The sequence below is a fragment of the Callospermophilus lateralis genome, chromosome 15 (genome assembly GCF_048772815.1).
Source record: "Callospermophilus lateralis isolate mCalLat2 chromosome 15, mCalLat2.hap1, whole genome shotgun sequence".
Lineage (NCBI taxonomy): Eukaryota > Metazoa > Chordata > Mammalia > Rodentia > Sciuridae > Callospermophilus > Callospermophilus lateralis.
The window spans coordinates 43,697,404-43,711,425 of NC_135319.1; the positions used below are offsets into that span (position 1 = coordinate 43,697,404).

Consider the following 14,022-nt stretch of genomic DNA (forward strand, 5'->3'; position numbering starts at 1 on the left):
ATCTTCAGTGGACTTTGATTTTCCACTGCTCAATACCATGGATCAGACCAACAGAAAACACAGAAGCAGGGAGGGAGAGAGACCTACAGCCCCACCCCCGATGGGGTGGCGGGTCCCTTTGCTCCTGGACACGTGGGAGCCTCTGCCCCTCTCTGCATGCCTCCCTCATTCCTGGCCAAGGTCTAGAAAGCAGCCCCTCCTTGGATGTTTCCTCTCAGCCCTTTTTTATATTTTATTTTAAGACAGGGTCTTGCTGATCTGCTTAGGGCCTGAGGCTGGCTTTGAACTCATGATCCTCCTGCCTCAGCCTCCCAGCTGCTGGGATTATAGGCATGGACCACCCAGCCTGAGGCGCTCAGTCTTGGCCAAAATTTTGCAGTTTACCCACAAGAGCCCATCAGGAAGACTTCTCTCCTTCCATTTGCAGATGAGGAACTTGAGGCTCAAGGAGAATAAAATCCTGTGTGCAAACACAGAGCTGAAGGAGGGAGCGCCTGAATCTAGACTCAGGTCCGACTCCAGGGTTTGTGCTCTAACCACCACTGAAGTCCAGGGCCTCACACCCTGGAATCAGTCACAGGGCTCTTCCTGGCAGGTTTGAGTTCTGGACAGGGTTTCTGCGAAGGGCACACTAATTCTGGAGGCCCGTCTCTGCATTCCAGCTCCCTAGCCCCACTCCCTGCTGGGGCTCACCCTGCCACCACCCAGACACCACCCACAGGTTCCCCAGGAGCTCACCAGGTCCCCAGGGACTCTCCATCCTGCTCACAGCAGCCCCAGCCCCATCACCCCAACATAAAGACAGCCCTGGTCCTCACCTTCCCCGTCCACCCTGTGTTCACATAACCCTAGTCCTTTCTCTTCTGTTGAATGGAATAAAGGTCCCCCCAGGGGCACACTGTAGTTCCCTAGGTGGGGTGAGGGTCCCCTTGGTACTTGGCACTTGAGGTACAAAGGAGAGCACACACAGCAGCCCTGCCTTCAGGGACTCTCCTTTCTTAGGCAAAAACCACAATTCACAGAAAATGCTGGAACAAAGGTAGCACTGCTTCATTTCATCCTGGCAGGGGGTGGGGGGGGTGGGGGCGCGGGCTTCCCTCTGTCCTTTCACAGATGAAGAAACTGAAGATCTAGTAGCAACATGAGTCACCCAGGGTCACAGAGCTGGAAGGGATGGAGCCCAGTCCTCAGCTTTGAATCCTGCTCTCTTTCCTGCATCCCACCACTGGGCCACTGGCCCAGGTCCCACACTGACTAGCAGCAGAGATCAGAGCCAATGCGTGTCACCACAGCAGGGTGGAGCCTGGGGAAGTGGAGAGCCAGGCAAGGGCAGGTTTCGTGTCCAGCGCAGGGGAGCCTGGAGCACCGGTCAGTCCTTCCTCCCTTTGGGGGACCAGGTTGTCTGCAGAGAGAAACGCAGGTGCCAAACTGGGGGGCGCCCAGCTCCAGCTGGGGGGGGGCACCCATAGCGGGGGGACCAGCTCAAATCCACCTCAGGACAGAAAAGGCTGGGTTTGATCGTGGTTAGACCATGGAACTGCTCCTTGTCCCAGGCTGCGGGAGCGTTCTGCAAGCTAAGGTGTGTAGAGGGCCCAGCACGCGCTGGACTCCCTGCAAAGAGCTGGAAAACGCGCCTAGTGCGCGCCGCTCTGCGCCCTACTTCAATCCGGGCACCAAAGAAAAGCTGAGAACACTGAGCCTGGGGTCCCGTCACCACCTCTGGTAGTCACAAGGTGCCGGGGCAGGAGGGAGCGTTCTGGGCAGGGGCAGCGTCTGCTCCGACCGCCAAGGCCAAGGCCAAGTCCGCCTCCGGGGCCTTCTGGCGGGCGGCTGATAAGGCGCTGCCCTCCGCGGGGGGCGGGAAGGCGGCCGCCACCAGGAGCCACCGGGCGGGACTGCGGAAGCCAGGAGTGATTTCACGTGCGCGTCCCCCGCCCAACAAATAAATAAAGCTGAGCCCCGCGACGCCTCCCCGCGGGCAGCCCGGCTCCCCAGCCCGCTGCAGCTCGGCTCGGGGACCCGCGGCGGCCGCCAATCAGCCTTCTCATCACCTCGCCCAGCTGGAGGAGAATTTAATCCAGCGGGCTCCTCTCCACACACACTGGGGCTCCTTTTGATGTCCTCTTTATCTCCCTTTCCAATAAAATTGCCCCTCAAGAGCTCCAAGAGCACCCCCTGCCTCCCACCCCAGGTCGGCAGCCCCCCGCCCCCCAGTGGCAGGACCAGGGCACGGAGGAGCCGGGGCGGAGCTGGGAGGAGCGACGCTCTCTCTGCTGGGAGCTTGGCCCCTACCCCCGGGCCTCGTTCACCTTCGTGTGGGCAGGGAAGGAACACGCCTTCAGGGCTGGTGAAGAAGAGCTGAGATTCAGGCTTGAGGGTCCCCCTCTCTGGCCCCAGCTTCCTTCTCCTAAAAGGGGTGGAGGGATGGATGCCACCAGGCCAGGTGAGGATTCTGTCTGTGTGTGGCAGAGTGGGGGGTGACAGGTGGAAGCTGTGGTGGTAAGTTGTCCAGCCCAGGGCTCTGTTATAGGGGATTTCACCAACTCAGCCAGAGGGTATCTCCCTGTCACACACCCCTGCCCCAGGGGCTGACAGTCACAAGTCCCAGCAGGAAATCATCCACTGTGCAGGTTCTAAAAGGGCAGGCTGAGCATTTAAGGGACTGGTCAGAGGGTGACCCTGGGGATCTCAGGACAGCAGCACCTGGGGTCCACACAACTGCTGTGTCAGGCCCCAGTGGAATTCTAGTCCCTGGAACAGATCAGGGAGGAGGGAGGAGGCCTAGCTCCCAGACCCATAGAGCTCTCCTAAAGGGGCCAGGGCTCTTCCCCTCTGGGGCCCCTGCCTCACCAAAGCACTTACACCAGGGGCTTCACCTGGGCCTGCCCTGGGCCCATTCCGTCCACCAGGCGACTCTTCAGTGACCTCAGTGATTGGACAGCCCCGCCCCGCATGCGATTCCAGCACCACACCTCACAGGTGGATTTCCCTCAGCGCTTCTTCCCTGGCCACCCCAGGGGCTGTCACCCATGAGGCCTCCCGGAGGCACCTCTCATCAGACTGCTGGGCCCACCCCAGAATTTCAGTAGACCTGGGTTTGGCCCCCAAGTCTGCATTTCTAACCAGCACCCAGTGGCACTGTGTCCTGTTCCAGTGCCCGCAGGCCTGGGCGTCCACCTCTCCTCAGCCTGGTTTACTCGGGTGATCTCTCTGTGCCTCTGCCCTGCTGGCCTCTCCCACCCCCTCCGGTGGCTCAGTGTTCCTCTGCTGCACTGAGGTCTTACCAGCCCTGGCTGCGTGACGTGGCTCCCTGGGGAGTACCCCAAAGTGCAGCCAGCAGGCCCCACCCCTGGGAGAGTCTGACCAGTGGCTCTGGGCCTCTTTTTAGATGAATTCACATCAGAATTGCCCTGAAGAGAGTGAGGAGGGCAGCCCTGGTGTGACTCACACATGGCTGCCAAGGTCATCTGTGTGCCCCAGTATTCCCCTGCTCCAGAGGGTAGAGTAGCTCCCAGCTGCTCCTGTGTACAGTGCTCAAATCCTCAATGCGTTAGCACCTGCAAGACCCACTGAGGCCTGAGGATTCTGTGTTTAAAGCCACTTCCTCCATCTGGAATCCTTTTTCTGTTAGTTTAAAAGTAAAAAAAAAAAAAAAAAAAAAAAAAAAAGCATTTTCCTTTCTTCCTAAGACCAGTTCAGTTCTGGGCAGCCTCCCCTACAATTTGGCCTGGAGTGCTATTTTCCTACCTCTGTTTGCCCTGGTGACTAATATTGCTGACTGCCTGACCGTGCATCCCACGCCACGCACCCCCACTGCACAGGAGAATGCCCACATCAGGCCACCAAGCCTCCCTCTGTCCTACCATCTCTCAAGTTTCCCTACCTGGGCCCTTTGCAAACAGTAATATATTTGTTGCAGAGTATGCAGGCCTGGTATCTGGGCCTGGGCCCTGATCCCCCACTTTGCAACCAATCCCCTGTGCCCACCTTGGACAACTTCTCTGAACTTAATTTCCACAGGAGGGGCCCTTGGGAAGAGTATCACACAGGGCAGCCCAAGAGTTGCTGAAACCCGATCCCTGAGCACCTACTGTGTGCCAGGGTCTAAGGTGGATTGACACTGTGTGAGTCGTGATATATGGCCTCAAGGGGCTCCTGTCATTCTAGAATAACTGGGGGGGGGGGGAACTGAACATGTGAGAGAAGCACTTTGCAGCCATTAAGAGAAATGAGGCAGATCTTTGGTTCTTTGGTAATTGGGGAGGGAGGGTTACTGGGAATGGAACCTGGGGTGCTTAACCACTGAGCCACATCCCCAGCCTTTTTAATTTTTCATTTTGAGACAGGGTCTCGATAGTTGCTTAGGACCTCACTAAGTTGCTGAGGCTGGCTTTGAACTTGCAATCCTCCTGCCTCAGCTCAGTAGTCGCTGGGATTACAGGAGTGCACCACTGTACCTGGCAACATCTGGTACTTTTAAAGTGTTTGGTCGGGGCCTGGCAGTAGGTGCGCAATACATGTGTGCTTAGGTGGCTGCTGTGCTCTTCAGCAGTGCTGTTCCTAGGTACAGTTAGGGAGCAGTCACCAAGATGTAGTTTTAAATGAACAACTTGGAACCAGAGTGTGTGTACAGTGTGCGACTGTGTCGGGGTGGGGGGCGGCTTGGGTCTCTGCCACTGTCTGTAGATCGTGCCTCTCACAGAGTGAATTTCCTGGTCTGGTGGTCACCGCTGGAGAAGGCTCTCGCGGGACAAGGCGGGAGGGAGACACGAAGTGTGTGCTCCTCACACTTTTGAGTTATTGTGAGATTTCCCATGCCCTGGCTTATCATGTCTCTGACATTTTTTATGCTAAGAAAATTAAAATATGGCTGTGTCTGGGGCTGCTTCCTGCAGGGGCTTTATCCAGGCTCATGGGAGCAGGACCAAGGGGACAATGGATGGAGCAGAGATCAGCTTCCTCTGACATCGACATCCTTCCTGCCCTGTCCCCTCCTCCTGGGTCCACCCTTGACCCTCCTCTGCTCCTCTTCCCAGTGTACCCCTCCCCGGGCCCCCGAAGCTGTGGCCCACTGGGGCCCTGGGAGGCGGCTCCTGGGGAGCTGGGTGTGCCCTGGGGTCCGTCTTGGCCCCTCGCCTTGACCCAAGATTCACCATCTCTTTTCTCTGGTTCCTTTCTCTCTACAACCTTGGGCTCCTCTCCGGCTCCTTCTTCCTGTCTCCATGCCCTTGACTGACCGACTCCCCCTGACAGAACTTGGTAAGTGAGCCTCCTTGGCAGGGCTGGGCTGGGGGTCCTGGTGGGCCACCCACCACGCAAGGGACATTTCTTTATGCACAGACTGTGCCCACCCCACATGGTCAAGGGGCCAAGGTTCAGGGAGGGAGAAGTGCTGTGTCACCTGTCTAGAGTGGTCACACTCCATGGCTTTTGGCTATTAGTGCCCCTTCAGGGATTTAATTGTCCCCTCCCCCTGACCAGATGGATGCCACACCAGAGAGAACTGAAAATTCTGCCACCCAGTAGGCCCAGAGGAGCGTAGCCCCACAGTCCCCAGGGAGCCACCCTGGGCTGGGGATTCTGGAGGCCCCGATACTACCTGGATGCCAGGATCGGCTCCCGCCTCCCACTCAAAACACCTGTGCCAGCAACGGCCTGCTCTTGGGCTCCTCCCGCCCCTGGGCTCCTGTCCCTGGCCTTGCGTTGCCAGGTTGGTAGAATGGGAAGAACTCAAGAGACCCGGGGTGGATAGCAACATCTTTTGTTCCCCAAAAGCACCGAGCCCGTGGAGCAGCTCTGGGGCTCCGAATCTTGCAAACTCTGGCTCCTGGAGGCTGCCATATCCTGTCCCATCTCCCTGCCCTGAATGGGAGGGACCAGCCTTGCCTGGGAAGGCTTCCGGGGCCAGCGTGCCTGGCTGCCCCTCTCACCAGGAACAGGTTCCCCGGGAGAGCCCCTCTGCAACCCCTGGGTTGCCAAGAAGAGGGGCCATGCGCCCTTGGCCACACTGGGCTGGGGAGGGAGGTCAACAGGAGAACTGAGAGGTCAAGCCCCTGGCAAGGGAGCCCGGGTGGGTGACCCACTGGCATCAGCACCAAGGGCCAGGTGGAGGCTCCTGACTGGCTGCACACCCCAGCCCCCACCCGGTGGAGGGGAGTTTGGGGTGGTCTCCCCAGGGAGGCAGGGGAAAGCACGTGCATCTCTTTCTGCGAGCAGCCAGGCTCCAGGGGTTGGTCGGCCACATGGCTCACCTGCAGCAATGGCTTTTCCTCCTAAGCTGGGGACTTGAGTAACATGGAGATGTCACTTCCCAACAGTTTTGCATTAGAACAAATCAGGTATCAGATGGTGATTTCATTTTTTTTTTTTTTTTTTTGGCACCAGGATTGAACCCAGGGGTGCTTAACCACTGAGCCCCCTCCCCAGCCTTTTTTGTATTTTATTTAGAGGCAGGGTCTTGCTGAGCTGTTCAGGGCCTTGCTAAGTTGCTGAGGCTGGCTTTGAACTTGCGATCCTTCTGCCTCAGCCTCCCGAACTGCTGGGATTAGAGGCGTGTGCCACAGCGCCCGGCTCATATGAGGGTTTTTTGAGCTGTAGCTCTAGTTGGAACTTCCAAAAACCTGAGCAAGTGAGGCACCCAGTGCATCCCCAAAGTGATGGACTTGGGAATCTGGGCACAGCAGAGCCTTGTGGGTGTGGCTGCATTCACCCAGTCCAAGATGGTGCCCTCTAGGGCTGGCCACTGCATGGGGCACGTGGTGGTGCACTCTGCCACCCAGGCTCTGGGTCACCTCCCTGTCACCGGGGAGCAAACCGGGGTTCTCCCTGATGGACACATCCCATAGGAGGAGTTGCAGGCTGCCTCGTCCCTCCTGTCCTCTCCTGTCCCAGCCTGTCATGGCTCCTCTTCCCTCCACTACTCTGCCCTCTTCTCTTTTCCCTCCGTTCCTGCTGGCCTCTTTCCCCCGAGCTGGGGTCTCTGGGGCAGAGAAAGGGAACAGGAACAAGAACCCGAGCCCGGGAAGGGACCCTGAGGGCATTGGACAGAAGGGGCCAGAGGAGACTCGCTGAGGCCCAGACAGGGGCAGGAGGTGGGGTCCAGGAGCTGGGCCAGCGTCACCCAGGGAGACCAGAACCTCCGTGGGTGGGGCAGGCCAGCCCTGTCCGGCTCAGCTGGCCCTCCAGGCCCTCTGCACCTGCACTCAGGCTCCGGGCCTTGGCCTCCGTGTCCTCTCTGAACTTCTGACTAGCTCTTGTCCACTTCCGCCCCAGGGCCTGAACAGCATGTTCGAGGTGTACCTGGTGGGGAACAACTCCCACCACTTCATCATCTCCCCCACCTCCGTCCAAGGGAAGGCGGACATCCGCATCCGGGTGGCCATCCCCCTCGACTACGAGACCGTGGACCGCTACGACTTTGATGTAAGGCCACCTCCTCGGGCCCAGTGGGGGGTCTTCAGGGGAGACATGGAAGAGGGATATCACTACCCCTTTAAATCCCACCTCCCACCTCCCCCACCTTCCCTGTGGCTCGACCCAGGAGCCCACTGAGAGGCAGCGCTGGAGTGAGCCTCCTCTTCGCAAGGAAGGACAAGCCCATGTCTGGACATTGGGTGGGGATTCATCAGGCCCCCTGCAGCCTCCAAAGCACCCCCAAGAGTCTCTGTGGGCCACCTCCTCTCTGCCCGGCCCCCCGCCCCTCCCCCAGAGCAGAATCAGTGGCCCTGTGACCATGATGGAGGGCCTTCTAGCAGCACACAGGTGGTGGGCAGTGACTCCAGCCAGTGCTGGCACCGGCCAAGGAACTGGGGGGCCTTTTAGTGGGGGGTGGGAGGGACAAGAGTTCTGAGAACCTCTGGGAACTCACCAGCCCCGCTCTGCTGCCCCAGCTCTTCGCCAATGAGAGTGTGCCCGACCACGTGGGCTACGCCAAGGTGAAGATTGCCCTCATCAACGAGAATGACAACCGGCCCATCTTCAGCCAGCCCCTGTACAACGTCAGCCTGTACGAGAACGTCACCGTGGGGACCTCCGTGCTGACAGTCCTGGTGAGTCCCTGCGGGGCCACTGAGTTCCTATGACAGGCCATGGGAGGCAGCCAGAGGTATTCCCAAGGACCCCGGGCACTCAGGGAAGCTGATGCCCCCAACTGCCCAGGGCTGTGAATGGAGGGGCCTGGACCCTCCACAATGGGGCTCCCTTGGCCAGGGCTGCAGCAAGGGAAAGGGACCAGCCTGGAGCCGCCAGAGATTGGGCCAGGGATCCTTTGGCTTTCTTGCTTTTCCCTAAGAGGGACTAGTTCTGGGTGCTCGGGAGCCTTGGAAGCCCCCTATGATGTGGGGGAACAAGTGCCTCTCTAAGGAGGGCAGCCTCCCCTATCTGAGCACAGAGGGGTCCTTCTAACTACCTGGGCATCTCTGGTTGCTCTTGTCTGGGACTAGCCCTTTAATAAGGGGCACCTCAGTGTCCTTTATATCGGTTAATACTCTTGGTGGCAAGGTGAAGAAACCCTTAAGTGTTCAAGCAAAAAAAAAAAAAGATTGGCTCACGTAACTTGAAGGTATAAGTGATTTCAGGCATGGCTGCATCCAGGCACTCAATTGAGCAGGAGCCCGTCTTCAGTGCCAGCTTCTGCTTTTGTATTGGCTGAGTTGGGCACCAGCACCTGCAGGTTTAGCTCTTACGGGTTCATCAATCCTCGTGGGGAGAAACTTCTTTTTCCAGTAATTCCAGCCCAAATCCCAGAATTGATTCTTCGTTTGTGGGCCTTTTTGGCAACAATCCTCCGGATTCTGAAACGCCAGGGATGGGTCATACTCCCCCTAGTGGAGCTAGGGGCTGGGGTTCCTGATGATATGGGCTGAAAACGGAGAAGGGGCGTCTATTATTAAAAGAAACGGGTTTGGATGCTGAGTACATCAGTTGCCACACAACTCAGGGTCGTGCCCATAGTAGGTGCTCAGGAAATGTCGAGGCGCTTACCTCGCTGCAGCCCCCTTCCCAGCCACCTGATGCCCCCCACAGTCCTTGCTGCTGTTTCTCGCTGGGAGCTGACATTGCCAGCCGCCCCACTCTCCGCGGTCTGAAGTGTGTTTACTCTGCAGACAGATGGTGGGAAACCGCACTGAGCCCGGGGCCCTTCCCATCTGACAGTTATTAATATTTCAAACAGATGTTTGGCTAGTCAGGCCGGCAGATGTAAACAGTGTGTCTGCTGCGGCTGCTCTTTCCCCCCGCTTCCCCAGCCTGTGTCTCCCTCGGCTTTCGCCAGTGTCCTCAGCAGAACGTCACCTGTGCCCGAGGCCCCGGACCACCCTCTGGCCTTTCAGGATGGCCTGAGAGCAAGCACCAGAGGCTCCATTCTCTTGGACCCCTGGACCCAAAAGGAAGTGTCTGTGGCCTCCTGTCCACCCTCCAACGTCAGGGGGAAGGGCACCGTGCAGCCCGTGTGCTGGGGGCCTGGCCAGGGGCAGAGGCCGCCCCGCTGTAGTCAGGAGCCTGTGGCCAGGTGTGCTGGTGTGGGATCCAGGCTTGGAGCGCGCCCAGGATTCCTTCCTGGGATTCTTGCTGGGATGGAGTCGTTGTTTGTGGGGAAACCTACGGAGCAGGGCTGAGGCTGAAGCGTGAGAAGGCACGTGCCTTGACGGGTGGCACCAAAGACAGGTCTGTTGGGTCCAGTCCTGGCCCTGAGGAGTGGCCCTGGTGGACTTGAGCCAAGCCCCTCACACCTGGTTACATCCAGAGCTGGAGCAGATCCTGAGCCTGCTGCAGACGGGGCTGGCCCTCGGGGCATTTGGTCCCCTCCGGGCCTAGCAGGTGAGCTCCGCCTGGGGCTGCCAGGTGACACCAGTCTCTGGTTCTGGCTTCCTTCACACAAGCTCTGCCTGCTTCTCCTTATCCCCCAACCCCAAGTTATGAGACTGTGACGATATAAGGGGCCATTCATCCTCTGATGATAGGACTGTGGGCTCTGCTGTCCCACCTTTGCTGCATGCTGATCTACGCACACACACTAGGAGCCTTCATTTCCCCACCTGTAGAATGGGCATGACGTTGCTGTAGAGAGGAGAGGAGGCACCACGGGTGACCCCCCACCCACCCTCCCTCACCTCCCAACCTCCGGAGGGGCCTCCAGTGCTCCTAGCAGGTGGCCCGTTTCCCGGCCACCTCCCCGCTCTGCTTCGACGGGGTCGGCCTCATCTCCCACCTCCTTTGCCACAGGAGGGGCCGAGGCTGTCGCCGCCTGTGCAGGGACTGTGAAATTCCTTCTCCCTGACCTTTTCTGGATGTTATTTAAATGTTTCATGGGCAGTTGTGTCCGGAAAAAAATTATGAAGAAAAGGAAGATGGATTAATTTGCACTGAAGGCTGGAGCAGAGCCCGCTGCAAGGGTCCTCCCCAGCCCCCACCTGGCATGGCCCTGCCTCTGTGGCAGGTCACCTGTGCTGGGCCAGGTGGCGGTCTGAGGGTGGCATAGGAGGGGTGGCCGTCACCGCCAGCCTGGGCATCCCTGCAGGGCGGAGGAGCTGCACCTCCCTGCTCCCTGGACCTCCCCAGCCCAGGTTCTGAGACCCCTGAAGCCCTTGGTCATAACAAGGTGTGACTCTACTGGGGGAGGGGAAAGAGTGGGAACGGCAAGCTCAAGGACGTCAAGTTCAAAGACGTGACCTTGAGTCCAGCTCTGCTTGCCACTTCCCCCCTTAGCACCTCCCCTGTGCAGCAAGAAGGTGGACTGGAACGTACCCCTGGCTCCTTCCATACCTGGTGCCGGGACACGGCTCCTGGGCAGGGGATGGCAGGGTGACCTCTGAGGACAGCTCCATCAACTGTACACTGCTCCCTCTGGGCTCCCTCTGGGTCCCTACGGCCAGCCACACACTTTGTATGTCACTTCTGTCCTGTTGAGTAGAGGCCGACATTCTCCCGTACAGATGAGGAAACTGAGGCTCAGAAGTTAAGCGCCTTGCTCAGGGCCCCAGAGCTAGGAAGTGGCTGGACTGGAAATGTCAGCCGCCGCCAGACCTCCAGGCTGAGCCTTCCTAGAGCACCAGCCCTGGCGGGGACACCACCCTGGCATCCCTGGCCCTGCCCTGGGCAGCACATGACCAGGACAAGTCACTGAGCCTCTGAGGCCCCCGAGAGATGACTGGGCCAGGAGCTACCGCAGTGTTTCCTGGCTCCACAGCATCTCCTTCTGGGTCTCTGCCACAAGGACAGGGTGGTCGATGTCACTGTCCCAGGCTGGCCCTGGGGAGGCCAACTTCAGTCCTGTTCAGTTACGCTCGGAGGGAGGACTGCACACCAGCAGCCTCTTGAGTCAGCTGTCCGGCCACAGGGCCTCGCTCCCAGCGCGGTGACGGGGGGCACCTCCAGCAGGAGGCTCTGGGAGCACCCCCACCATGCTGCTGGGTCCAGGCAGTGGAACTTAGGCCCGGGTTATCTGGAGGCCAGTTCCCAGACCCCAGGCCTCGCCCGGTCCTGCCTGTCATGCTGCTCCATAGCAGAAGGACGCATAGCTCTGCCACATCATGAAGACCTCGTGGCAGCCTCAGTCCCTGCCGGGAGCAAGGCTTCGCAAGCAGAGAGACACGGGTTCAAATCCTGGCTCTTGCCTGCCGTCCCTGAGACCCTGTGCAGGGGCTGAGCTGCTTCCTGGCCCCAGTCCCCAGAGCTTGCTGTGGGAATGATAATAACAATCCCCTGTGATTAAGAGAGATGGGGCGTTTAAAGCAGTTAGTGTATTCTAAGGCTCTGGATAAATGGCAGATGTGATCGATGGTACTGTTATTGTCGTTGTTGTGATTCTCATCCAAGGATGTCTGTTCTGTCTTATTCGGGGGTCCGTGCAGATCAGAGTGTACTGGCTCTTAAATCCTGGCCCTCTGGGTTTCCAGACGCCCTGCCTCTGCTCCGCCTCCCCTGGACTAGGGCACTCACCCACATGCAGGCTGAGTTCTAGTCTGGAGTCCAACACAGGGGCTTTGGCCTCAAGGAGCAGAACCCAGAGGAGGATCCAGGGGAGAAGGGAGACTCTCCAGAGGGAGGGGACAATAGCTGCTGCCTGCATGTCTCCTGTGCAGTTGCCCAGGGGACTGGACTTAGGAGAACCCTGACCTTGATTTCCTGTTCTGCCGTTGCGTCTGGAATCCTTAGTCTTTCTGAGCAAGGGTCCCGTGATGCTCCTGTTGCCCTGAGCTTAGCAGATTGTGTAGCTGGCGTTGCTACAGGCGTTTAGCCATTCTCTGCTCAAAATCCAGGGGCTTGCATCCATTTCTGTGTTCGCTGGCTAAATACCTCGTGCCCTCTCTGAGCGAGGTGTCAGTCCCTCTGTTCTTGGGGATCTTGCTTCTGTTCCTAATGCTGCATAAAGAAATCACCCCTAAGGGCTGGGGTCGTGGCTCAGGGGTAGAGCGCTCGCCTAGCACATGTGAGGCTCTGGGTTAGATCCTCAGCACCACATAAAAATAAATAAATAAACTGTTGTGTCCAACTACAGCCAATACACACACACACACACACACACACACACACACACACACAAAAGAAAAGAAGTCACCCCTAATTCAGCAGCAAAGCCCCAGCTGTTTTACCATGTTCGTGGATTTGGTGAGTCGGGAATATGGACAGGTACATGGGGGGCCTTCTCTGCTCCCTCAGGTCTGGGGTGACTCCCTTCCTCGGCTGGAGGCTGGACCAGTAGGGCCTGGAGGGTTCACTTCAATGGTGGCCTCTCCCCTTGGTACCTGGCTGTTCTGGATGAAGGACAGGCTGAGCAAGACTGTCCCCCAAGCACCTTGGGCTTATCCATGTGGTTGGGGTGTTTTCCAGCATGGGGTTCTGGTGGGGACACCCCAGAGGGGGGCTCTGGAGAAGGAGCAACCTAAGAAAACCAGGCAGAAGCTGCTGGCCTTTTGTGACCTCGGTGTAGACCCCGCCCCCCAACTCCCAAAGGAAAGAGTGTCCAGGGATTCACATGAAAATCGAAGTCTTAAAACACCAAGAGCTGCCCAGGTCCCATAGCCCCCCTCAGAGGTGTCCTTTGTGATCAAGGCTCCCAAGGCCGCGGTTGCCCTCTGGCCTCGTGCATGATGCAGGAACAAGGAGAAGGACAGGAGGGAGCCTTCAAACCCCACTTCAGCCTGAGGCCGCCCGGCTGGGGCCAGGAAGCTGTCTGTGGAGGGAGGAGACCCAAGTTCCTGCTGCCGCCTCCCCAGCCCCAGGGTTCAAGCCTTCTGGGCCTGGTTGGCGTTGAAGGCCTCCAGCCCTGGCCCCCACAGCCTCACAGCCTCCCTCCTGCCACCCCACCCCGCCGTCACCCCTTGCTTTTCCCTACCACCTCAGCCTGGGTCCTCTCCCCTCCCCGGGCCCCCAGTGTGCTCTGAGCCTTGCTCTCCTGGCTGCTGTCCCACGCCGGGGCTTGCCCTGCCGGCCCGGCCACCCAAGGCCCTTCCCCTCCAAGGCCCTTCCCTCAGCTGCTCCCTCAGGGTCCCACCTGGCGTATGGCACAGAGCAGGCTTGACTCCTGCGGTCGGGGGTTCTAGGGTAGCCTCCTGGAGGGGGGCGATGGAAGAAGGTGGGCAAAGACTTGGTGGGGAAACTGAGGCACCAGGAGGGTGACCCACAAACCCTAGCCACCCAGCCAGTCAGCAGCAGAGACGTTTGTTGAGGTAGAGGGCCATTTGACCCAGGTTCACTGTGGGCCAGGCTCTGAAGAATGCTGGCCCCGAGCCCCCCCCCCCCCCCCCAGGCCTGGGTGCCAGGCCACCCGCTGACTGGGTGACCCTGTGGCCATATTCTCTCCTCCCTGGGAGTCAGCCTTCTGCTCCTCCAAGGACAGGGTGGACTCACTGCCTGCTGAGTGCCTGTAGGTCAGCCAGGGGTAGGGACGCAGACCCCAGCCCAGGAACCAAGGCCCGGGGCGGGAGGCAGCAGCGAGACCACCAGATTCCAGGAGCCCTGGGTCTCCTGGGCCTAATCAGGGGATATGACTCCAAGGTCCAGGCTGAAATCTGCCCAGCCCTC

General features: G+C 59.0%; 1 protein-coding gene across 1 annotated transcript in view; it reads left to right on the top strand.

Moving 5' to 3' along the window:
- Positions 1-14,022, top strand: part of Cdh23 (cadherin related 23) — a 335,818-nt gene that overhangs the window by 178,978 nt on the left and 142,818 nt on the right. The window contains exons 11-13 of the mRNA XM_077105309.1: positions 5,254-5,259; positions 7,273-7,422; positions 7,890-8,048. Coding sequence (XP_076961424.1) covers positions 5,254-5,259; positions 7,273-7,422; positions 7,890-8,048 — 315 coding nt within the window. The remainder of the gene's footprint in view (positions 1-5,253; positions 5,260-7,272; positions 7,423-7,889; positions 8,049-14,022) is intronic.